This window comes from Perognathus longimembris, chromosome 4 (genome assembly GCF_023159225.1).
Source record: "Perognathus longimembris pacificus isolate PPM17 chromosome 4, ASM2315922v1, whole genome shotgun sequence".
In the NCBI taxonomy this organism is placed as follows: domain Eukaryota; kingdom Metazoa; phylum Chordata; class Mammalia; order Rodentia; family Heteromyidae; genus Perognathus; species Perognathus longimembris.
The window spans coordinates 42,792,265-42,818,808 of record NC_063164.1 but is presented as its reverse complement, the minus strand read 5'-3'; the positions used below and the strand labels follow the sequence as shown (position 1 = coordinate 42,818,808).

Sequence of the window (26,544 nt, the reverse complement as noted above, 5' to 3'; positions counted from 1 at the left end):
ATTTTTCAGGGCAAATATTTAGAGTCTCTATAATTTGCTTATTAAATTTAAGTGGTTCACTGATGTATGCCAAATGCCTAAAAGGGTTCTGGTATGTGTGTCTGTGTGTGTGTGTGTCTGTAACCAACTATGTACACATAGATATATGTATACTACATATACCTGTATGCATGAAATAGATGAATATATGCAAAAATTATTTTTATAAACATGGTCTTATAGTAGATTCTATTTCATGATCTTGTCAAGGAATATATTTGTGTATAGATTTTCTATTTAAGTGTGTATATATTATCATTTTAGTAATTACATCACTGAGCCTTATCCACTAAGTCAATATGACATATAATTATGTCATATCCAGTTGCTTGTGGCTGCAATCAACAATCCTAGCTATTTGGGAAGCAGAGATGGTGGATCACAGTTCATGGCCAGCCATAGCATAAAAGTTTTCTAGACTTCAACTCACTTCGTCACTGGGCCTAATAGCACATACACATGTTATATCAACTACAGGGGACCTAGTGGCTAGGCATAGTGGTCCATACTTGTCATCTCCAGCAACAAGAGGAAGCACAAACATAAGAATTACAGTCCAGGCCAGCCTGAACATACAGCAAGAGACTCTACCTCAAAAACATTCAAGGCAAAAAGGACTTGGAGGCCTGATATAGTGCCTATCCAATGAGTGTAAATCCCTGAGTCCAATTACTCAGTACTTCCTCCCAAAAGTAGAGCATTGTCATTCTGTAGAACATTGTTACCATTAGAAACAAAGTGAAAATAATGTATTTCCATAATGACATAGAAGTCACTCTGAATGAAGAGAATTACCACAAAAAAATTGCAGTTAAAGCCTGGCACTGATGGCTCACGCTGTTATCCTAGCTACAGGAGGCTGAAATTTGAGGATCATGGTTTGGTGCCAGCCTGGTCAGGAAAGTCCATGAGACTCTGAACTCTAACCACCAGAAAACCAGATATGGTGCTGTGGCTCAGAGTGCTAGAACACTAGCCTTGAGCTGAAGAGCTCAGGGACAGCACCCAGGCCCAGAGTTCAAGACCCATGACTGTAAAAAGGAAAAAATGAAGTTAAGGGAATAGTCTGATTGATTGGTTTTTAATATCACCATTATTTTTTAGAGCCTAGTTACATAATATTTGAAGTAATTACAAAATGTTACTTTTAAAACAGAAAAGCACTTGTAAGTTTTTAAAACTTCTGCAATTGTTTTCTTTAAAGTTACTCTTTAGAAACGTAAGAAATGGTAATAAATTAATATTTCCACAAAAAATTACAATATGATCCTTTTATTTTAGTTTCTTAATTCATTGGATGCTAAAGAAATATATATGGAAATAATACACAACCTGCCAGATTTTGAGCAACTTTCAGCAAATACACTAGAGGTAATGTTTTTATAATAGTAATAAATGTTGGTTACACTTCAAGTCTAACATTTTAAAGTAAGCATTTGTTTTATTCATTGCTAGAGAGAATTGAAGGTAGCAGTTTCAAAGGAGTATATGGTAATGAAGTCTAAGTTAAATTTCTATTACTGAAATTCTGGCTAAATTTCAAATGCTTTTGTACTTTTGGAAAACCCAGAGTTTTTCTTAAGGATTTTACTTTCCTATGGATCCTAGACCATTCTAAGCTTGTATTTCTACTAAATCTTTTATTAAACATGAAAAGATTATACCTTTTCAACCCCACCCCAAATTTTTACCTACATATTATTAAAATACTTTTCTTTTTATCAGTTATCTAAGGTTTTGTAACTCAGTGGCTTACCCATCTATAACATAATTGATTTACATGCCATTTCTCCTAGGAAACAACAAAATAACTGTACAGATAAATTTAAATTTTAGGTAATGTTTTGAGATAAAAGATAGGATAGCTAACACCAACTTCAAGTAAAAGAAAAAAAGATCAGAACTCTCAGAATTTGCTGCCTCTTACATTGTTTTTCTCTTTATCACAATTAAGAGTCGTTTAGCACATCATCGCTGGCTCTTATTTTTTGATTTTGGAAAAAGTGAAAACTCAAATGATCCTGAGTTGAAAAAACTGAAAACACTACTGAAAAATGATCACATTCAGGTAAGAAAAAAATATTTCATTTATTAAATTTTAAGTAACCTAACAATGTTTATTGACTTCCTAGGTTAAATATCACGTAGGTACTTTTGGTTTGGGGTTGTTATTTCTTCTTTTCTCTTTTCTTTTTTGTATTAAAAGTTAACATCATCCAGGCACTGGTAGCTCATGCCTGTAATCCTATTACTCAGGAGGCTGAAATCTGGCAATTGAGGTTCCAAGCCAGCCTAATCAGAGAAGTCTTTGGAAACTCTTATCTCCAGTTAACGACAAAAAATAAAAGCTAGAAGTAGAGGCTGTGTGACTCAGTGTTAGAGCACCACAGCCATGAGAAAAAAAGCTAAATTCTTATGAGTTCAAGCCCCAGTACCAGCATACACACACAAAGAAACTTAACATCATATCTGAAAGTGGCAAGTTTTGACTTCTTTAGCATTAAGAAACTAAAACAATTTTTCTGGAATGTAAACACTAGAAGATTGTCTTCCTCTTTCTAAAGTAGTATGTTTTGTTAGCCCAGTACATCCAAAAGGTCACTTCAATATGGTTTCATGTTTTTAAGTATATACATAATATTTCTAAATACAAGATGCAATAGTTCCATATATATACACACCACACATATGTATATCATATGTATGTATAGGTAATCTCAATTAGAGTAATTAGCATTTCTGTTATCTCAGGCATTTATCATTTCTCTCTGTTGAAATTCTGCCTCTTCTGTTACTATTTATGTTGAAATGTATCAGTTGGTGGAGACAATAGTTACACAGATAGATACATAGATACATAGATAGACAGATAGAGATTGCTGTTCTAAGTGATGCAGCTGTCCCCTGCTCCCTTCTCCTTGGAGTGTCTAATGACCACTGTCCCACTTTCTTCTATGGAATCAAGTGTTTTAGCTTCCATAAATGAGTGCAAACATTCACTTTGTCTTTCTGTGCCTGATTTATTTCACTTAGCATGATATCTTCTAGTTCCTTCCTTGGAAGTGAAAAGATTTTATTCTTTTTGTAACTGAATATATTCCAGTGTGTATGTATACTGAATCTTTCTACCATTCATTTGTTAATGAATACTAGGTCACATTTCCTACTTTTAGCTTTTGTGAATAGTGTTGTGAGTTGCCTCTTTGATACAATGACTTAGTTTCCTTTGGATCTATACCTAGTGGAATTAAAGGACATGTAGTAGTTTGATTTTTAGTTGTTTGTTTGTTTTTCAATGTCTGTATTTATATGTTTTCCATTTTTCTTATCGATTTTTCATTTGCTTGTGATCTGAAAATACCATGATATTTCATTTTTTGTATAACTTGCTGAGTTATTTTGTAGCTTGCATTTTATGTATATGTACATATATATTATGTCTATGTATAGAGCTGATTAATATATTTGGGTGCTCTATTATTGGGTACACATATATTTACAGTTATGTCTTCTTGCTGAATTTATCCTTTTGTTGATATATAATGATCTTTCTTTTTATTTGTTTGTTTACTTATTGTTGAGTTCTTGACTGAAATGTTGTTAGAACTCAAGACTTCTCTTTTGTTTCTGACTTGAAGTCTGTTTTATGTAATATAGTGTTCACTTTCTTCCTTTTGTTTGTTTCCTTCTGTTTCTTTCTATTTGTTTGGAGTAGCTTCTTCAAATTTTAGTTTATTTGTGTCTTTACCAATGAAATAAGTTTTTGTCGGCAATTTTTAGTTGGAGTGCATTTTTTTAAAAGTGTATATATATTTGTGTGTATATATATATACATATATATATATCCAGCCAATCTTTATTCCTAACTTGTAGAAATTTATCCATTTACCTTAATAACTTTCAGATTATCATCATTCATTGGGGGTTATAAATATACAGGTATTAGAACTAGGAAACTGTAAGGGAATACCAAAATCTAGAGACACAGGGTAAAAAAGACAATTACAAAAGCAATACAAAACTGTTTAGTGTAAATCTACTGAACAACTCATGGGGGGAAAGAGAAAGAGGGAGGGAATGAGGGAGGAGGTAACAAACAGTACAAGAAATGTATCCAATGCCTAAAGTATGAAACTGTAACCGTTCTGTGTATCAGTTTGACAATAAAAAAATTAAAAAATGCAATAAAAAATAAAATTTAAGTAGTAAAATTCATGTTTTTATTAAATTCAGTCTTCTGTTTTCTAGGTTGGAAGGTTTGACTGCTCCTCTACACCAGACATCTGTAGTAACCTCTATGTTTTTCAGCCATGTCTAGCAGTATTTAAGGGGCAAGGAACGAAAGAATATGAAATTCATCATGGTGAGAATAGGAAAAATTACAAAATTCATCTTTCAAATATTAATTTTCTAATTATATTTATCCATACTTTCTGTGAACATGTTTATTATAAGTAACTTTTACTCTCATTTTGAATTATATATAGCCATTTAATTCTGTTTGTGCTCTTTAAATCTCCTTAACATTATTGGTCACTGTTTCAGCAAAATATCTGGTTGGGAAGTGTCAGTGGTGTGAGGGGTTTGCATGCTAGTACAGTAAGGAGCACATGAAGCCTACGTTGTTGGGTGCCACATAGCATCTCAGTGTTATATAGGTAGATTCTAGACATCATTTTGAGTTTTTCTTCTAGTAAACTGCAAACTTCTCTATTGTTATTTACTTTGTTATCTTTTACATTTATAATTATGACTCTTATGTTTCAGTTTATTTGAAGCTTTGGTTTTTTGAAGATTTGGTTTTTACATTCATGTAGAGTCTCATTTCCACGAGTTAGGTAGACATTTGGCTCAAACACATTTGGGTTCAAAATCTATCTTGACATTTTGTAAACAAAATAGAACCCTTGTCCTGAAAGAGAACAAATGTTACAAAGGAGACCCACATTTTTCCAATTATATTGCAGTTAAGTGAATCAAATACTAATGAAATGCATGTTAGAGAAGATGATAGGCTATAAAGTTTAAAATGTGAGCTCTGCTCTCAGAAGTTTTTGTTTTTTGTATTTTGTTTTGTTTTGTTTTGCCAGTTCTGGGCCTTAAACTCAGGGCCTGAGTACTGTCCCTGGCTTCTTTTTTGCCACAGCGCCACTTCTAGCCATTTTCTATATATGTGGTACTGAGGAATCAAACCCAGGGCTTCATGTATAGGAGGCAAGCACTCTTGCCTCTAGGTCATATTCTCAGCCCTCTCAGAAGTTTTAAAATACAATTTAGTAGGGATAGAAGAAGGAAGATCTATTCAAAAACATGAAATAATGGCCATTATGCATAAAATAATCAAATATAATTCTTCATAGCATCAGCCAGGTGCTAACAATTCAGTAAAAAATGCCATTTTCCAAGTAAATACAGAGGTACAAGAAGTGAGTCCCCGTAGGTTGAAGGGACTGTGAACTGCTATGGATTCAGCACTTGCTTCATGTACTACATTTTGCTTAGGGTGTTCCCTAGATGATCCATTTTCATATTCACAGCAGCCATTGGAGAAAAACCAGATTCAGAAAGGTTAAATAGGCTGCCTTATAATGCATAAGAAAGGTAAATTTTTGAACCCATATTTGTGACTCCAAAAGCTAAGCTTGTAGCTACTAAACAGCCAGACCCTAAAAGTACTAGAAGTGACTGTTAGTGATGGAATTGTATTAATTTTTTTAACCTCTGAAGTACATCCCATTTGCTTCTTTGTGTTTGTCATTTTGCTAGTTCCTTCACCACTTTCATCTATTGTAATACATCTCTTATAGCACTGCTATCTCCACTTGCTGCTCTTGGTTTATTGTTTCATTTGCAGTTAGTTTCCTTTTTGTATCACCTTTCTGCCTTTGACTCTCTCGATTTCTTTTAGAATATAGAATAAACTTCAGAATAACCTGAAGTTTAGTATTGGGAAAGGAATAAGACTTTAAAGCAACACAAGTCCAAATTATATATCTAATCTATAGGTAAAGGAATTGGGACTATCTTGGAGGGCAAAGAGGAGAGATGACAAAAGTAGGCTTACATTTTAGAAAAGTGACCAGTGGCTTAGAATGCATGAAAGTTTGAAAGGAATGAGATTAAGCAGAAAGAGTCCTATGTAACCATATGTAATAACATGTTTATCTTACAGAGAAAATGATGAAGTAGACAGGTAATTTAATTCCAAAGTACAAACTGAGCTCAGTTTAACTTGGTGATTGTTGGGGGTGGGGGTGTCGAGAGAGAAGAGTCAAGGATAAGACCCATGTTTCTGACTTGGTTCTGTCTTAATTAATTGCTTTTTAATAATTGAACCATTCAATGAAGAAGAGAATACTGGGTGAGGAATTCACAATAGACACATCTAATTCACAATTGAGTTTGGGCTTGAGCTTCATGAAATAAATTTGTACTACAGTAATTATAATTAAGGATGAGTGTGCCTAAGAGGAAATAGAAAAATTAAATTAGAAATCAGAGTGATCAGAAGCACCTGTAGGGGATGGTCAGAGATAGAGAAATCTTGTTAAACAGTTCAAAAAACTACAGTTAGGTAAGCACTGGTGGCTCATGCCTGTGATCCTAGCGTCTCAGGAGGCTGAGATCTGATGATGACAGTTTAAAGCCAGATTAGGCAGGAAAGTCCATGAGACTCTTACCTCCAGTTAGCTACTAAAAAGCCAGAAGTGGAGCTGTGAGTCAAGTGGCAAAATGCCAATCTTAAGGAAAAGAAAAGAAAAGCTCAGAGATAGCACCCAGGCCCAGAGTTCAAGCTCCAAGACCAGAAGAAAAAAAAAAAAGGAAAGAAAACTAAAACTACAGCTAACATGTAAGAAAAAAAGGAGAATGCTCTAGTATTTATCACCCCATATTTAAGCGGTTGTGGAAATGTCTATATTTTGTTGAGTTTTGAGTTCCTTAAGGAGAGAAAAATGCTATCTTTTCTTCATCTTAACATTTCAAATGGATTTGACATATAACAAATGCTTAACTTAATTTAGACAATGGAGTGAATAAGCCTTTAAAGGGGCACTAAGGAAAGTAAACTCTATTCTAATTGAAGAAAATCTTATTTGACAAGCTAAGGAGTGTGTTCTTTAGGCAGTGGCAAATCATTAGCTTTTAGGTTGACTATGGGAACAGTGTAGAAAATGGGTTACTAAGGAAGGCTGGGGGCAGAAATACCAGCTTGAGTATTGTAATTAGCCATATTGAACTCAAGCAGTGAAGTGGGAGATATGGTAAAACATAGAATGGATAGAGTTATGATACCAGCACAGGAAAAAAAGGCAATGATCACTCTGCAAAATATTATTTAGTTTTGTGGTTCATTACCACAAGACCCAGAATGTAAGAAGAAGAGCATATTTGGGGAGAAATAATTTAGTTTCAATTTGGATATATGAATTAGGTCACAGTAATAGCATAAAGAGCTAAAAAATCATAAAGAAGTAATTATTTTATCTCTGGCAATTTATAGAGGTCTTGATATTTTAACTAGGTCAAGAATGTGCATAGAAAGGGTACTACCCGTAGAGCAAAGCCATGTATAATATACAGAACTCTCATAATAAATATCACCAAATTGACCTGTTCATAAGTTTTCCTCTTTTAATATTTTGAGAATAAGAATATTAAATGTTTCTATGGCTAAAAAAGAATACAGATTAATTTTTAATCTTAATTTCAAAGGAAAGAAGATTCTATATGATATTCTTGCATTTGCCAAAGAAAGTGTGAATTCTCATGTTACTACACTTGGACCTCAGAATTTTCCTGCCAGTGACAAAGAACCATGGCTTGTTGACTTTTTTGCCCCTGTAAGTTATTTTTACCTGTCACATATGATTATTGTCATATTTGTGTCTTATGATGACAAAAGGACATTTCTGGATGATCAGAACCTTAGGTACTAAAACTGTATAGTTCAGTTTGGCCACTGTTGGCATATGTTTCTCTAAATAAGCACTGATGTAATTACTAAGACTTAACTACATACACAGAAAATAGTCCACTAAGTTTAGTTTATCTTAGTGGATATATTGCTTATTGTAAACATGATGGTGTTTTGTTTGTTTCATTTGGCTTAGCACTTGTGAATACTTTTCTCTTGCCCAGTGGTGTCCACCATGTCGAGCTTTGCTACCAGAGTTACGAAAAGCATCAACACTTCTTTATGGTCAACTTAAATTTGGTACACTTGACTGTACCATTCATGAAGGACTCTGTAACATGGTAAGACAAAGTATAAAACTTATAAATGTTTTGTGTTTTGTGAAATAGAGACCTTTGACAGTCTAATAAAAGCATGACTTTTCCAAGTTCACATCTATCTTAAATATCAACAAATTAGTTAATTTCAGTAAAATTTTAAATTATGGTTGGATTAATTCATAGATTGTTAAGGACTTACAAACTCAGGATAATACTTAATTTACTTGATGAAATGCTTCCACCATTTTTCATTTATTTATTTAACTGAATTTTACCTGGCTTTCTTAATTAAACTTGCATGAAAATATTTACTTAGGTAAATAAATATTCACTTCCCAGTCAGTTCAAGGAAGGAACTGTCTCCTACCTCTTGCTCTAAAAACAGAGTGCCATCTATAAAATAGTCCTAACAGAAAAACAAAATAACCCAAAAGCTGAGGAAACATTCAGATTTATTGCTGTGAAGGACATATTAAATGGGTACAGGTTATGTGACACTGTGGGCATTCAATCTACAAATCTCAGCATGTGGAGAACCTTATATAGGACACACAGATTGCTCATCAAATATATTGAAGGCATGGGAGATGGGAAAATAAGAGACAAAAAGATATTTAATTCGGATGCAGTGTTTAAGCCTTGCTTGAATTAAATAAACTTCAGTGAAAGAAGTAATTGGAAAATTTGATAACTGACAAGATACCTGATAATTTCAAGGAATTATCATTTTTAGATGTAAAAGTAGTAATATATTTTATTGGGGAAATTCTTACAGTTTAAACATACTGAAGTATTTCTGGATTAAATGATAGTTCATCTGAAGTATACTTTAAAATAATCTTGGTGTAGGAGTAGAATACAGTGAGAGTATTAGGTAAAATAGGAGATGCTATAAGTGATTATTGTGACTACATAAAACATGAAAGTCTTTCATTTCTGCTCTTGCGGATGTTTTAATTCAAAATCTAAAATGTTAAAAAAAATTGGAGAATAGAGAAATGGAAACAAAAGAAGGGCTTGTTTTTAATAATAGTAGAAGGAGACAATTATTGATATCTGTATACAGAATAATTTTTGGTTTCACATTCACAAAAATATGAAGTTAAGGCTAAAGTAAGGGTAAAATGGATATGACTACATTAAATATTCAAACTGCCACCAAAGAGATACTATAATACTAAGACAAACCTCAGCCAAAAAAAAGTGAGACATTATGTACACTTTCTATAATTGAAAATCAAATAAATAAGTGAAAAATATTTGACTTTACTAGTCACGAAGACAATACTAATTACAGCAATAGTAAGATACCCTCATTACCAATCAAATTGACAAAAATTGAATATCTGACAATAACAAGTACATGAACAAATTAGTCAGAGTACCAAGCTACAAAATAGTTCAGTGGTAAGAACACTTGCCTACATGCTCAGTTCAATCCCCAGCATGGAAACAAGAAGTTTTTGCCAACATGAGTAAATCTAAAAGACATATAAAATGAGAAAAGCAGATAACAGCATACCATAAAATTCAATTGAGCTATAGAAAGTTTTTAAATGTTTAAAATATTACAATATATTGTTTATGACACACATGTAACAAAAGCATAAAAACATTAGTAAACTAGCTATACTCTAATTTCAGGATATTCATATATCATTGTATCAGGAAAGGAAGGGACCAAGGAGTGGGATCAAGGAAGAGAATGTCAATAGTCAGTCAAATTAAGTTTGTTAATTACAGGGGTATATCTGAAAGTATTTGTTAAGTTATTCTTTTGTTTTCATTATGTTTGAAATTTTATTTTTTTTAATGAAATAAATATGGCCTTTGTTTTCTAATGTCCTATATGTGACTTGGAAAATAAATGGCCTCTCAAACAATAAACTGGATGTGATGATGCATGCTTATCATCTCAACTACTTAAGAGACCATATGTACCAGGATGTTAGTCCATGCTGACCCTGGGCAAAAAAGCAAAACCCTATCTAAAACAGTACTAATTATCAAACACAAAAAGGTCTAACGGTATGGCTCAAATGTTAGAACACTTGCCTAGCAAGTGAGAGGACCAAGTTCACACTCCAGTTCTACAATTTTTAATCAACTTATTTGAACTCCTTCAGTTTTTCTCCTTTTTAATCTAAGCCATTGAAAAGTATATGATTGACTAAATTGTAAGGGTTTATAATAATGTATCAGATTTACCTGAAAAAGAGTCCAGAGTTCACTGTTCACCATCAAATTGGTTTGCCGTAACCAAGCCTAGCCACTCAGTACTCTCAGTTTCTTCATCTGTAAAGTAAGCTGTGTAATTCTAAGTACTGAATAGAATAGAATTGTGAAGAATAGATGAGTAAACTCACAAAACTGTTTGAGCCCTCTAGCTTCCTCCCACCCTATCCCCACCCATGACACTAACCCTCCCTCTACCCCAGTCCCCATTATGTCTCATGCCTCCTGACTCTCCTCAGGTCACCATGGCATCCCTTTTCAGCTTTCATCAAAGTTTGATCTAGTCCTTTGAATTGCGAAGAACTTGTTAAATTTTAGCTTCATTTTGTTAATTAAATTATGTGAATTTGTATACATTTTTTTCAAATAGTTAATAAATGTGGCTGCTTTTGCTAAACTATTGGTGAACCTTGTTTATTTTGCTAATAAGGGCTATGGAAAAGTCAGACTCAGGGATCTTTGTGTAACTTTAAAAAGTGAAAAGGACAATATTGAGAGATACTTCTTGGGCTTATATCGCTGCTGATTCTGAAAAGGAAATTAAGCATTTTGTATCAGCAAGACTATTTTGAATAAGAATGAAAATAGATGTATTCTTCGAAGCTGACTCGAATTTTTTAACCTTAATTGTATTATTGTAGACAATAATTATGCATTTTTTTCCTTGGTCATCTACTTTTAGAAAATAGAATACTGGGCTGGGAATATGGCTTAGTGGTAGAGTGCTTGCCTCGTATACATGAAGCACTGGGTTCGATTCCTCAGCACCACATATAGGAAAAGCCAGAAGGGCACTGTGGCTCAAGGGGTAGAGTGCTAGCCTTGAGCAAAAAGAAGTCAGGGACAGTGCTCAGACCCTGAGTCCAAGCTCCAAGATGGCAAAAAAAAAAAAAAAAAAGAAAAGAAAAGAGAATACTGCCTATTGTTTCCAAAATATAACTGGAGATAATAGATAACACCTACTCTTCAAAGCCTCTTCCCATGTTGTTTTGGAAGAGTAAAAAGAAGCCAAGTACATAATAACACATGCCTGCTACAGTTTTTGTGGCTAATAGAATAATAAGTTAGAATCAGAGATTTATCATTACAAACTTGGTCCCATTTCCTTTACTAAATTAGGCTAAGCTAATTTTATTTAATCACCAGAAATTTAGTTACTACTTAAGGCAAGCTGGTTATAAAATTGAAATTGAAACAAATAGTAAACTGTATGATATTCTCATTTAGTTTATATTGTTCTTCCTGACAGTATAACATCCAAGCCTATCCCACAACAGTGGTATTCAATCAATCCAGTATTCATGAGTATGAAGGACATCACTCTGCTGAACAAATATTGGAATTCATAGAGGTATGTTAAATTCCAGCCTAAGGCTACTGTTGGTATCTATACTCTGAATGCTTAATAAAGAGACTTAATTTATTTTGTGCCAAAACATTATAGTCTGTTAGGGAAGTTATTTTAATTTTTGTTTTATTAGTTAGTACAATGTGCATAGTGTTTTATATCAGAACCAACTGTTTGTTGTGTGTATGAAATTACAATGTGGCATTGTCTCTATTTTCTGTGCAAGCAGAAATGCTGTGTGCATAAAGTGTGGGTGGCTATGCCATGTTACAAAATCATTAACATAGAAGCCCCTGCGTCTACTGCACCTCCTTTGCTCTCAGCTATTATCCTTACGTAAATAATTACAGGGGTTCCTAAAATGGAACAATTCTAGCTTATAAATTACCTATTTAATAACCATTCTGCTCTCCTGCTTATTTCTTCTCCCTCTGGATAATGTGATATGTTGTTTTGTTTTGGATGAAGATAGCCTCCTCGATTAATTTAAGCTGAGTCCCAGTTAAAACAAAACAGCATTGGAAGCTGGGCACAGTTGGGCACTACTCAGGAGCTGAAATCTGAGGATCATAGTTTGAAATCAGCTAGGAAAGGGAAGTCTATGTGATTTTTATCGCCAGTTAACCTTCAAAGAGTCTGAAGTGAAGCTGTGCCTCAATTGGTAGAATACTAGCCTTGACAACAAAAGCATATGTGCCCAGACCCTAAGTTCAAGCTCTAGGACTGGCCACATGTATGCATACACACACACACACACACACACACACACACACACACACACACACATATAAAACAATAGCATTTGGGATATGTAATCTCTGGAAGGAAATCACTCAATATTCCAGTAAATAATAGTTACTTTTCATTAAAAATAAAAGATATTTCCAAACCAGTTATTCTTGATTCTAGGACAAATCTATATGGTCTATGTTGCCATCTGAGCAGCTCTTGCAACACTATTATCCTTTTTTTTTAAAGTTTTTATTATAAAACTGATGTACAGAGAGGTTACAGTTTCATACGTTAGGCATTGGATACATTTCTTGTACTGTTTGTTACCTTGTCCCTCATACCCCCCCTCCCCCCTCCCCCTTTCCCCCCCTGTGGTGTTCAGTTCACTTACACCAAACAGTTAACACTATTATCCTTTCTCACTCTACAGTGGTTTTAAATAGAGGTAAGAGGGGAAAAAAATACCTTGACTTAAGAAAATTGATGGAGGGCTGGGAATATGGCTTAGTGGTAGAGTGCTTGCCTTGCATGCATGAAGCACTGAGTTCAATTCCTCAGCACCACATAAACAGAAAAGGCCAGAAGTGGCACTGTGGCTCACGTGGTAGAGTGCTAGCCTTGAGCAAAAAGAAGCCTGGGACAGTGCTCAGGCCCTGAGTCCAAGCCCCAGGACTGGCAAAAATGAAAAAAAGAAGAAAGAAAACTGATGGACAAATATCAAATCTAAAAGATAAATTTGGTAACGTTTTTATTTTTAAAACCATTTACTGCAGATTTCCCTTATATAGTCTTAAACACCTTTAAGATTTCTCTAAAACCAGAACTTTTAAAATGATCTATGCCAATATTTGCCAAGAATACATAGCAACTCTTTTTATATCTATTCTAATAGTCTGTGTTTTCTTTAGGACCTTAGAAATCCTTCAGTGATCTCTCTTACACCTACTACTTTCAGTGAATTAGTTAAACACAGAAAGCATGACGAAGTCTGGATGGTTGATTTCTATTCTCCATGGTGTCATCCCTGTCAAGTCTTAATGCCAGAGTGGAAAAGAATGGCCCGGGTATACTAAAATCATTTATTGTAAATATTGCTACTTAGAATGTTTACATAACAGTTATTTTGAAATTGAGATCATTGAATTTACAACTAGATTATTACTTAATAAAAGCCCTGATCATACCTTTAAGACCCCCATCTTGGTTCACATAATAATACAAATAGTTATATTGTTCTTTGGTGACAGTCACTGATAAAGAATATATCAACCATTTCACTGTGACTGTTTAACATATGCATATATATGTATAATGGTATAGGGATAATTTTAGTCACTGATATGTATTTATCACTTCTTTTTTTCTTCTGTAGACATTAACTGGACTGATCAATGTGGGCAGTATGGATTGCCAACAGTATCAATCTTTTTGTGCCCAAGAAAATGTTCAAAGATACCCTGAGATAAGATTTTTTCCTCAAAAATCAAATAAAGCTTATCAGTATCAGTAAGTATTCTTCACATTTAAAGACATTTATTATAATCAATTATAGTTAAGATTTAAGTTAGCACAGTAAATACTGAAAGGATGTCATATTTAAGAAAATATGTTAATGAGCACTTCAGAAGATTAAGAGAAAATTAAGCAGGATTGTTTGTGAACTTAAATAGACAAGTCAAGAAAATGAGGAATGGAAAAGCTAGTGTTATTTCTGTGAGTCACATCATTTCTCCTAGCTTTCATATATACCCTGTGGGAGGAATTGCTACTCTCCCTATTGTTTTAGAAAATCTGATTTTCAGCATTTAGAAAATTTTTCAAGCAACATACCCGTCAAGGTTTGAAGCTGGGGTTTGAACCCAGGATTATTCTAGTAGTCACACATGGTATTTCAGGCCAAACACTCAGATGTGAGGTACAGTATGATGAATATCACTTAAAGAAATAAAAGTGAACCATAGTTTTGAAAGAAGAAAGGATCACAGCTGTGGGGCAGTCAAGAAAAGAGAATGAGCTTGAGGCAAGAAGTTTTTAAAGATGAGTGGAAGTGTAACACTCACAACCTAAATTAAGGTTCAGAAACCAAAGTTCTAGACATTTTGAATTTGTTTTTTTTTGTGTTTTTTTTTTCAAATTTTTATTATCAAACTGATGTAGAGAGAGGTTACAGTTTCATACGTTAGGCATTGGATACATTTCTTGTACTGTTTGTTACCTTGTCCCTCATACCCCCTCCCTCCTCCCCCTTTCCCTTTTCCCCCCCTGAGGTGTTCAGTTCACTTACACCAAACAGTTTTGCAAGCATTGCCTTTGTAGTTGTTTGTCTCTTTTTTACCCTGTGTCTCTCAATTTTGGTATTCCCTTTCAATTTCCTACTTCTAATACCAGTATACACGGTTTCCAATATACTCAGATAAGATTACAGAGATAGTGTAGGTACAACCACAGGAAGGTGATACAAGAACATCATCAATAATAGAAGCTACAGATACAGATGGGACGTTGAAAGTAGTTACAACTGTGATATAACAATCGTTTCCATAATATGGAGTTCATTTCACTTAGCATCATCTTATGTGTTCATAAGGGTATAGCTATTGGGCTCTTGTGATCCTTTGCTATGACTTGCCTAAACCTGTACTCATTATTCCCAATAAGGGAGACCATGGAGTCTATGTTTCTTTGGGTCTGGCTCACTTCACTTAGTATAATTTTTTCCAAGTCCTTCCATTTCCTTACAAATGGGGCAATGTCATTCTTTCTGACAGAGGCATAAAATTCCATTGTGTATATGTACCACATTTTCCTGATCCATTCGTCTACTGAGGGGCATCTGGGTTGGTTCCATATTCTAGCTATGACAAATTGTGCTGTGATGAACATTGTTGTGCTGGTGGCTTTACTGTGATTTTGTTTGTGATCTTTTGGATAGATACCCAAAAGTGGGGCTGCTGGGTCATAGGAGAGTTCTATATTTAGCCTTCTGAGGAATCTCCATACTGCTTGCCAGAGTGGCTGAACCAGTTTACATTCCCACCAACAATGAAGTAGGGTTCCCTTTTGGCCACATCCCCTCCAACAGTTGTTATTGTTAGTTTTCTTGATATATGACATTCTTACTGGGGTGAGATGGAATCTCAATGTTGTTTTGATTTGCATTTCTTTTATGGCCAGTGATGTAGAGCAGTTTTTCATATGTCTCTTGGCCATTCTCATTTCCTCATCAGAGAAGTCTCTTTGTAAGTCTTTAGCCCACTTGATGAGGGGGCTATTGGTTCTTTGTGGTTTTGTTTTGGAAGAAGGTAATTTTTTTAGTTCTGCATATATTTTAGAGATGAGGCCTTTGTCCGTTGAATGGCCAGTAAAGATCTTCTCCCAGTTTGTGGGCTTTCTGTTTATGACATTTTGAATTTGTATATTTCTATAAGTCTGTTGATGTCCAAAAGAAGGTAGATATTCTAGATTATCAGGACCAAAAAAAAATAACGAAGTTAGGGCTAGTGGGTGATGATAGCTCAGGAGTAGAATACATGCTTAGTATGCTTAGCTTACCCACCCACAATTCAATCCCCAGCACTTCCTAAAGAAAATAAAGACTCCAAAGACTAGAGAAAAATATTGAGGAAGTCATGTAAGTTAATGAACTAAATTTATTTTTTAATTATGTTTGTTTACAACTTATTTTTTTTCTTCTTCAGTAGTTACAGTGGTTGGAATAGAGATGCATACTCCCTAAGAATTTGGGGTCTAGGGTGAGTAATTAAAATATATATCATTGTATGAAATAGATTTGAAGCTGTTTACTTTCTTTTTTGTCTTAAACTTTTCTGTGAATTAAGCACCTAACATTTTAAATTATTTAGTAAAGAATTTATTCATAAAGATATAACTGAGCTTCAAAGTTGCTACATTGCTATTCTTTGGAATCATTTTAACTTGGAAAATATTGCAATATTATTACTTTTTGTCTTTGTTTTCATATTATTTTAATTCCTTGCCACAGATTTTTACCTCAAGTGTCCATAGATTTAACACCTCAGACTTTCACTGAAAAAGTTTTACATGGGAAGAATCATTGGGTGATTGATTTCTATGCTCCTTGGTGTGGACCGTGCCAAAATTTTGCTCCAGAGTTTGAGCTCTTGGCTAGGGTAAGTATTATTACCTACTTAAGTAAGTTGTAGTCACATACATGTTTTAAGATTTGGATAAAACATTTTAAGGATAATTCTTAATTTAAATCTTTTTTACAATTTATTTTTATTTTTTTACCAGTTTAATTTATTTCAATTTTATTTTTTAATAATAATTACTCATTTATTGTCAAAGTGATGTACTGAGGAATTAGAGTTTCATACATAAGGCCATGGGTACATTTCTTGTACTATTTGTTGCCTCCTCCCACATTCTTAATTTAAATCTTCAAAATTTTCTGATAATTTTTTAAAAACTGTATTCCATTGCAATGACTATAATTTTTGTAGTAGATTTCCTGTTTTATTTTAGATTTCCTTTTAATTACAGTGTTTAGCTAATATCTTCTCTATCTTAGTTGACAACCTGATCTCCCTAACCCTAAAAATGATACACATTTCATTTCCCTCTTGTGTCTGTTTTCTTTCCCCACCAGTGATACTCTGTTGTCTTTCAGCCAGCCAACAGAGCCTGTCAGTGATGTCTTGTATCTGTTCATCTCACTGCTATCTCTATTACAGGCTTCATCGTATCTCTATACTTTACATATTGTCAGACTTCCAACTTCAATGCTGCCCTAGTGATCTTAATTCCTTCCTTTGCTTATTAACCAGATTTCTTCATATAAGTCCATTAACTTCAGATCTCTGATCTGACTCTTCCTCTTTTTTCAGCTTTTTCTCTTTCTCTCACCTCTCACCTTACACTCCAGTCACAATAAAATAACCTAGATTCTCTGAACATGTATCCTTATATACATGCTGTTTCCTTTCTCTAAAATACTCTGCCTTGACCTTTGTCTATGGATTTTTTTCTCCTCATCCAACACTGCCTCTTTGTCCTTGTGCCCTTCTCATTTAGTCAGTGTCATCTTGATATTCTATGAAATGTACCTTATTCTTATACATATCTGTCTTTTCCATAAGACTGAGGTTCTTGAGGGCTAAAATCCATGTCTTTCTATTCCTAGTTCCTAAATCAGCAAATGCTTACAGAGGTGAACAACTGAATATCTCCACTCCATATAGTCTGAGTTTTGTAGTTTCCTTCTGAGCAACCTTACTAAAACTCATGCAGATTTATAGCTTTCTTTTCTTTGGACTTCAGGAACTCTTGCCATTAGTATACAACACATTAGAATAAGAATGTCAGCACCAATTCCACCAGACCAAAGTAGAAATTTAGTATCCTAATCCAGAGAAATATTTTTCGGCAGGATTTTTAAAGATTATTTTTAAGTTATTGACATTATTTTAGTTATTGAAGTTATTTTTGTTCTTTTAGTTATTTTTAGTTATTCAAACAAGAGGTTATTCTTTTTTATTGTTTAATCTTTTCTTATGCTTCCTTTTTATCAAATAATTCTAACAATATTTTACTCCCTTATCCATCATGTACTGTAAGCCAACTTACAAACTCTGTAATGCAGCAATGTCTGGAATATAGCAGAAAAGTGTTAAATGTGAAAAGGACCATTCATTCCATTAATCCAAACAAATGGTATTATTCTAGAAACTAGAGCTACAAAGATGAAAAGATGGAATATCTAAGAGTTTTTTAAATTAGTAGAACGATATATTGCAAGTAAATACACAAAAATATAACAGGACAGTTGCTAAAATTAAATCAGAACAAAGCCAGAACATAAGGAGAAGAATGGAAGAATCATAGTAAGAGGAATCGAAAAGTTATTATTTGAGTCAGTAATTACAACATGGTTAGGATTATCCTTCAGAACATAGTTTATAGGCATTAGAGAAGAACTGTTGTGTATTGCAAGGCTCATTTGCATTTTTTGAAAGATCACAATAGTAGACTGACAAAAGCCAATAAAAAGTCCCAAAAGCACTTTATAATTGAAATTATAAATGAACCTATATCACCATTTTGTCAATGACATGGAAAGTTACTAAGAACCACCTTTCTTGATTTCTCTAAGTATCAATATGTGTGTCTATCTGCATCTATGCTTATTCCTGTGGCTTTGAGAGTGTCCTATGGTAAATTAGTCTGCTTGCTATATATCACAATAGCCATGTGAATCAGACGAGTCATTTTAATTGTCCTGACATTAGGTCAGAGAACTTGAACCAGGATTAGGCAGTGTTTATGAAGTGGTCACAAATGACAGGCCAATGCATGGTATGAAATCAAGGGGAGGAATTGAAAGGTAAAGAAGGGGGTCCCCATGTTCTATCTCCATGTTAGAAAACAGTAGAGAGAATAATGAATAGAGAGAAAGGAGTGCACAGCCGTATCAGGTGGCCAAGAAAGCCAAAAAGTGTCCATTCAGTTTTATCAACAAGAGATCACAATGAACTCAGAGCAGTTAGAACAGAAACCAGACCAAAATGTCACATAGGCAGATGATGACAGAAATCTTCTAAGATGGGCTGGGGATATGGCCTAGTGGCAAGAGTGCTTGCCTCGTATACATGAGGCCCTGGGTTCAATTCCCCAGCACCACATATACAGAAAATGGCCAGAAGTGGCGCTGTGGCTCAAGTGGCAGAGTGCTAGCCTTGAGCAAAAAGAAGCCAGGGACAGTGCTCAGGCCCTGAGTCCAGGTCCCAGGACTGGCCCAAAAAAAAAAAAAAAAAATCTTCTAAGACTATGTCTTAGAACAACATGAAAAATGAGACTAAGTTGTGTGCATACTAGTAGCTAAAGGAATCATTGGAATCTTTCTGTATAATCACTGAAAAGAATTAAGAGACCTGACAGGGAGGGTCTACAATATAGTCAGCCTGTCACTAGACAAAGAATACAAACCTCAGCACATCAGACTCAAAACAGGAAAAGGGAAAAGAAGGGGAGAAAGAAAAAGGACTAAAAGCACAAACAGATGGGGGCTGTTGGGAGAGGGCAAGGTAGTTCTGGTTCAGGCAGGCTTCTTTGGTTTTCTTGATAAGGAAAAGGAAAATTTGCTGTTGGAGAGAGAAGTGGTAGTGGGAAACTTCAAGGATCGTGGGGGATAGGCACATATTTACAAATATTTTTCTTGAATGGAAAGGATTGAAACTGCATAAATGACAAATCCTGAAATAAAGATTTAAAGTATTTTTATTAATGTTTTACAGTTGCCAAATAATTTATACCAAAAAGAAAATGACAAAACATTTTTCTTTTTTCAGATGACTAAAGGAAAAGTAAAAGCTGGGAAAGTAGACTGTCAGGCTTATGCCCAAACATGTCAGAAAGCTGGCATCAGAGCTTATCCAACTGTTAAGCTTTATCAGTATGACAGAACAAAGGTATGTACATGTTTTCTCTCTGTTCTTTCCTTTAGCCGGTCAAATGCAGAAAATTTGCTACCAGTCTCCTGCTAATTTCACCTCTGTTTGTCATTTTCTTTTATTGCCACACATTATTGAAGCAAACTATTTGTGTATATACTAGGTAATTTTCAAAAGGTTTTCTGTCTAGAGGCATAACTCAGTAGTAGAACACCCACTTGACAAACAGAAGGCCCCAATTGTGGGGCCCCCACCAAAAAAAAAATTATGTCTCATGGTTGTTGAGATTTCAGTTGCTTTCATATTTGTACTCTTGAATAGAAACAGGCATAATGTGGGTGGGTAATTATTGTGTAGTAGAATCCAAGGTAATGGCTTTCTGTTTAATTTTATATTGTCTACTTTTTTATAGAATGAACATATATTGTGTTTTAAATATCCCTTTCCATAAAGGAAAATTTTAAGAGAATAGTTTTATAATGCTCTTGAAATTGTCTCAGAAACTGAGCATTTACCAGTGGTATAAGGTTACAAAATAAAATTTTAAATAAGAGTCCTTTGGTTTAATGGAGACTCTACTCTACCCAAGGGGAAAATCTACCAGTGGGTCTTAACAAAATGCAAGTGACCACCTCAGATATTTGATACAAAAGCTATCTTTTAGTATGTATAATTAGTAACTTTTGCTAGCTTCTCAAGCAAAAGTATTAAAAAATTTTAAGAGAAATAAAGCATCATTTCAACAAGAATTTTGATTTTTTTTTTAGACAGGATCAAAGACTCAATTTCTAAAAATTTGTAAGAAAGTAAATGAAGGAGGATATAGCTCAGTGGTGGAATACTTGACTAGCCAAGAAGGCTAGTCTTCTTAAATAAATCGTATTCTGCCTAGACTGCAGCTGATGACATAATACCCTATTAAATCTTGATGTTGCCAGTTGAACTATATATAAACAGAACAGCCAGGTACCTGTAGCTTACATCTGTAATCCTAGCTATTCAAAAGGCTAAGACTAGAGGATCTCAGTTCAAAGCCTGCCCAGGCAGGTAATACAATCCAAAACACCCTTATCTCCAATTAGCCTGCAAAAAGCCAGAAATGAAGGTGTGGCTTAAGTAGTATAGCACCAGCCTTTAGTTGAAAACCTAAGAAGGCACAAGGCCCTGAGTTCAGGCCCAAGTACCAACACACATATATACACACACAAAGTAAGAACAACAGAAATTTATAGTGGCTATTAGGACATTAAGAATGCCTTGTAGAAATGAGAATGGCCAAGAGACATATGAAAAACTGCTCTACATCACTGGCCATAAAAGAAATGCAAATCAAAACAACATTGAGATTCCATCTCACCCCAGTAAGAATGTCACATATCAAGAAAACTAACAATAACAATTGTTGGAGGGGATGTGGCCAAAAGGGAACCCTACTTCATTGTTGGTGGGAATGTAAACTGCTTCAGCCACTCTGGCAAGCAGTATGGAGATTCCTCAGAAGGCTAAATATAGAACTCTCCTATGACCCAGCAGCCCCACTTTTGGGTATCTATCCAAAAGATCACAAACAAAATCACAGTAAAGCCACCAGCACAACAATGTTCATCACAGCACAATTTGTCATAGCTAGAATCTGGAACCAACCCAGATGCCCCTCAGTAGATGAATAGATCAGGAAAATGTGGTACATATACACAATGGAATTTTATGCCTCTGTCAGAAAGAATGACATTGCCCCATTTGTAAGGAAATGGAAGGACTTGGAAAAAATTATACTAAGTGAAGTGAGCCAGACCCAAAGAAACATAGACTCCATGGTCTCCCTTATTGGGAATAATGAGTACAGGTTTAGGCAAGTCATAGCAAAGGATCACAAGAGCCCAATAGCTATACCCTTATGAACACATAAGATGATGCTAAGTGAAATGAACTCCATGTTATGAAAACAATTGTTATATCACAGTTGTAACTACTTTCAACATCCCATGTGAATCAGTAGCTTCTATTATTGATAATGTTCTTGTATCACCTTCCTGTGGTTGTACCTACACTATCTCTGTAATCTTATCTGAGTATATTGGAAACCGTGTATACTGGTATTAGAAGTAGGAAATTGAAAGGGAATACCAAAATTGAGAGACACAGGGTAAAAAAAAGACAAACAACTACAAAAGCAATACTTGCAAAACTGTTTGGTGTAAGTGAACTGAACACCTCATGGGGGGAAAGGGAAAGGGGGAGGAGAGGGGGGGTATGAGGGACAAGATAACAAACAGTACAAGAAATATATCCAATGCCTAACGTATGAAACTGTAACCTCTCTGTACATAAGTTTGATAATAAAAATTTGAAAAAAAAAAGAATGCCTTATAATAACATGCTGGTATCTAGAGTAATACTTCCTTTGAGTATTTTTATTCAGAACTCTATGCTACTTAAAAAAAATAAGCTTATTCCTTTAGGGAAACACCTGTGATGAGCTAAGAAGTAATTGTCATGTATTCACACTTGATGGTAAAATATTCAAAGTAATTCTGAACTTTTTTCCTTTTTGAGGGAGCATATTGGCCTTTACCTGATAATTATTGATAGCTCTAATACATTTTGATAGAGCTGAAGAAATTAAATGATGAATTTCAAAACTCTAGAATTGTTACAGGTCTAGGTTTTTCATTGGTTTCTGATATATCAATAAGTTATCTCTGTCTTAACAGCCTGAGGCTTACAGAACAGTACAAATTATGTTCATCTTCAGTCCTTTTAATGACTATAGCTCTATTTTACTGGTCAAAGTGACACATGTCTGTAATCCCTGCACTTAGGAGGCTGAGGCAGCCATTGATTGTCAGCTACACAGCGAAGATCCTGTGGGTTTTGTATTTTTTTTGAAGGCTATTTTCCAGTTTCTAAAGTAACTGAGAAATGTCTAGCATTCATGTAAAATGAAAATCTAAAAGTATCAATATAATAAGCCTTCACAAAGTTAATCAGGACATAGATATGGAACCTTTTGAAAAGATGACATTACTATGTTTCCTGAGGACAAAGTTAGATGTCTGCCCAAATCAAAATAAAGAACAAAATCTTTGCACACAACATAGACTTTGGGGTTCATAGAAGGAAAGGGAACCAGTGCTCCATTTAGAAGATAAATGAGACTGCTTTTCTGCCACCTTCTGCAGTGAGCAGATGGAAACTGGGAGATCTCCATTAGTGTGGCTGAGTGAAGTTCTGTCAGTGCTTATAGTTGTATTAGATTAGAATGCAATGTATATGTTTTTTCCAAAAATTATTTTATGTTCTCATAACACTCTTAAAGAGGATTTGCCTCAGGTACTGGTTAACTGTGCTTTTGTAGAATTTTTTCCCTGAGAAAAACTGAATTTCAGACACTTAGGATTTGAAACACAAGTTTAACCATTTTATGGAAATGTCATGTTCTAATTAAATACTTTAAAAATAACATTGTCTTCATTCTAGAAAAGTATTAGAGAAGAGCAAATAAATGCCAGAGATGCAAAAACAATTGCTTCCTTCATTGATGGAAAGTTGGAATCTCTCCAGAGTCAAGGAAAGAGAAATAAGGTGAGTTAACCTAGAAATAACTTTGGCAAAAGTTAACAAGATTATTAGTGTGTGTTCCATGTAAAATGACGGTTCAGAAAATAGTAAGAGAAATGTTTCCTATGAGAAATATGACAAGATATGGCCTCTAGACAGTGAAATGCTGCGAAATTTGTACAAGTATCATTTAGCAGATAGTAATATTAGGTTCCATACATTGGTACACATAGTGAAATGAAATCCATAATGGCATACATTAATAGCAAAAATTCAAAACCAAATGTCCTTCAGTCATTGGATGAATAAAGCAAAATGTGATACAGCTACACTGACACATTTTGCAGCCCCCTCCCCCCCAAAAAAGGGATGAAGTACTGATCCATGTTATTTCATGGTGAGTCTTGGAAACTTATTCTGAGCGAATGAAGCCAGTCACATATGGCCACATATTTGAGGGTTTGTGTGAAATATTCTGAATAGACTAATCCATAGAGACAGACAGTTTAGCGTGGTTCCCTTGGGTAAGGTTGAAAAGAGCAGGAATTGAGTGATTGCTAATAGATAAAAAGGAATTTTTTGGAACATGAAAAAAAAATGTTTTGATGATAGTTTTGATGATATACCTCTACCAAATCCCCCTAAATTCTAATTTTTGTAGTATGTAGATTTATAGATTTTTGTGGAATATATAATAAAGCTATTTGAAGTGGTGATTTATGGCCATTAACTATTTAAAATTTGTTCAAATGTATATAGAACATTGAATTAATGCAAATAACTTCTAGAACTTCAGCCCATTTGGATAGAAATTTTTCTTTTGTTCGTGGTTTAGTCAGGACCCATAATTAACTCTATAATCATTTTGGGGCCTCCTTCAATTTTAAAATCTATTAAGCAGTAATTCAGGCTCTTGTTACTCTTCAATAGGCAATTTATTTTTTCCCCCTATTAAATCAGTGTCAGTCTTAGGCATACTTAAAAGCAGCCAAAAGAGCCCATGAAAGTTGGAGTGATTTTTGAATGTAATTTTAAAAATCACATATGAAGTGACTTGGGTTCTTTCCTGATAAGGCAAAGGAAGAAAGGAACAAGACAACCTCTGGAGAGTTGGCTAGAGAAATCTGATTTGATATATAATCACTTTAGAATTCAAGCTCTGCTATAATCCAGTTCAGAACTATAGATCCCAATAGAGAAAGCTCTAAAGCCTGCTTCTTGAATATTGTAACTAAATGTAAAAGATAAACTATTATGCGTTATATTTCTTGATTTACTAAACAAACATGTTTTTTCTAGTATTTTCTACAATTTTAAAATTTGTGATTTTCTTTCAAGATAAATATTTGAGCCAGGCGCAGGTGGCCCACACCTATAATCCTAGCTACTCAGGAGGGCGAGAGCTGAGGAATGCAGTTCAAAGCCAGCCTGGGCAGGAAAGTCTGTGAGATTCCTTATCTCCAGTTAACCACCTCCAAATGGTGCTGTAGCTTAAAGTGGTAGAGCACTAACCTTGAGCAAAGAGAACTCTGGGACAGCACCTAGGCCCCGAATTCAAGCCCAACAACTGACAAAATCTTACACACACACACACACACACACACAATATGTGTATATAGAATGTATTTGTATATATATAATATACATAAATACTTATATATGTTTGTGTATATAATTTTTAAATAGGCATAAATCAAAATGTCATACTGAATTAGTATGTGAAAATGTGATTTAGAAAACATGTAAATATATAGTTCATAATATCTTCTGTAGACAGATATGAATATAAGATTTTTCATTCTTTCCCATTGTTACAGTGAGACGAGGTGTGTTTTATGTCCTGGTCCATTAAATAAGAACATTTGAGTATTTTTGAAATGCTATAGTGTTAGCTCATTTATATTTTATCCCATTTTTAATCATAAAGTCATCTTTCTTTTTCTTTCAATTACCTTTACATTACAAATATAGGATGAACTTTGATGATGTTGAAGAAGAAAAAATCAGAAAGAAAATAATCCAAACAGTAACATCCAAGAAAGAACCTTTTGAGAATGTTAACTACATTTGTGGTGAAAATAAATGAACATATTTTGGGTTGTAATTGCACTGCTCAAACTGCTCTGTACAACATTGGTAAAATGAAGAACCAGCAAATGTATTGTGTAAAGACAAGATCTCAGATGTTTTAGGCTTTGGTTGTTGTTTTTAATGATGTTAATAAACTCATTACATTCTTAGCTCAGGGCCATCAAAAATGTTCCACAGGCCAAATTCAGTCAGTGGGCCTACATTGGTGAGCCCTGAAATGAGTGTCTTGTGTGCCTGGCCCTATAAAAAATGTGGTCTGTGCTGTTTTTCTTTCAAACTACATGAAGGGATTTTTTTTTTTTTTACTTACAACTTTTCTAGCTGGCTTGATTCAACCACCTATTTGCATAAGAATTCTGTCTCTGACCGTATACCTGATTGAAACACATTCACAAAGTGGTAAAACCCTGTTTTCATACTATAACATAGTGAAGAAATTCTTTGTTGTTTTTGGTGTTGGTAGTGATGATGTGCGTGTGTGTGTGTGTGTGTGTGTGTCTGTGTGTGTGTTTGTGTGTGTGCAGTACTGGGGCTTGAAGTTGTCCTAGGCACTATCCCTTAGCTTTTTTGCTCAAGACTGGTGCTCTACTACTTAAGCACTTGAGCCACAGTTCCACTTCCTGGTTAATTTGAAATAAGAGTCTGTCCAGTTTGTCTGCCCAGGCTACCTTTGAACCACAATCCTCAGATCTCAATCTCCTGAGTAACTAGGATTACAGGCATGAGCCACCAGTGCCTGAGCTTCATTTTCTTGTAAAAGTTGAAGACGTGGGGCTGGGGATATGGCCTAATGGCAAGAGTGCTTGCCATATGACATGAAGCCCTGGGTTCAATTCCCCAGCACCACATATATAGAAAATGGCCAGAAGTGGC

General features: G+C 34.5%; 1 protein-coding gene across 1 annotated transcript in view; it reads left to right on the top strand.

The window, feature by feature from the left end:
* Dnajc10 (DnaJ heat shock protein family (Hsp40) member C10) overlaps window positions 1-26,216 on the top strand; it is a 46,172-nt gene extending 19,956 nt beyond the window's left edge. Inside the window, exons 11-23 of the mRNA XM_048345136.1 lie at window positions 1,321-1,410; window positions 1,994-2,107; window positions 4,288-4,402; window positions 7,753-7,880; window positions 8,179-8,295; window positions 11,759-11,860; window positions 13,498-13,653; window positions 13,962-14,095; window positions 16,288-16,341; window positions 16,593-16,740; window positions 19,918-20,037; window positions 23,500-23,604; window positions 25,552-26,216. Coding sequence (XP_048201093.1) covers window positions 1,321-1,410; window positions 1,994-2,107; window positions 4,288-4,402; window positions 7,753-7,880; window positions 8,179-8,295; window positions 11,759-11,860; window positions 13,498-13,653; window positions 13,962-14,095; window positions 16,288-16,341; window positions 16,593-16,740; window positions 19,918-20,037; window positions 23,500-23,604; window positions 25,552-25,563 — 1,395 coding nt within the window. The 3' untranslated portion in view covers window positions 25,564-26,216. The remainder of the gene's footprint in view (window positions 1-1,320; window positions 1,411-1,993; window positions 2,108-4,287; window positions 4,403-7,752; window positions 7,881-8,178; window positions 8,296-11,758; window positions 11,861-13,497; window positions 13,654-13,961; window positions 14,096-16,287; window positions 16,342-16,592; window positions 16,741-19,917; window positions 20,038-23,499; window positions 23,605-25,551) is intronic.
* The last annotated feature ends 328 nt before the right edge of the window (window positions 26,217-26,544 follow it).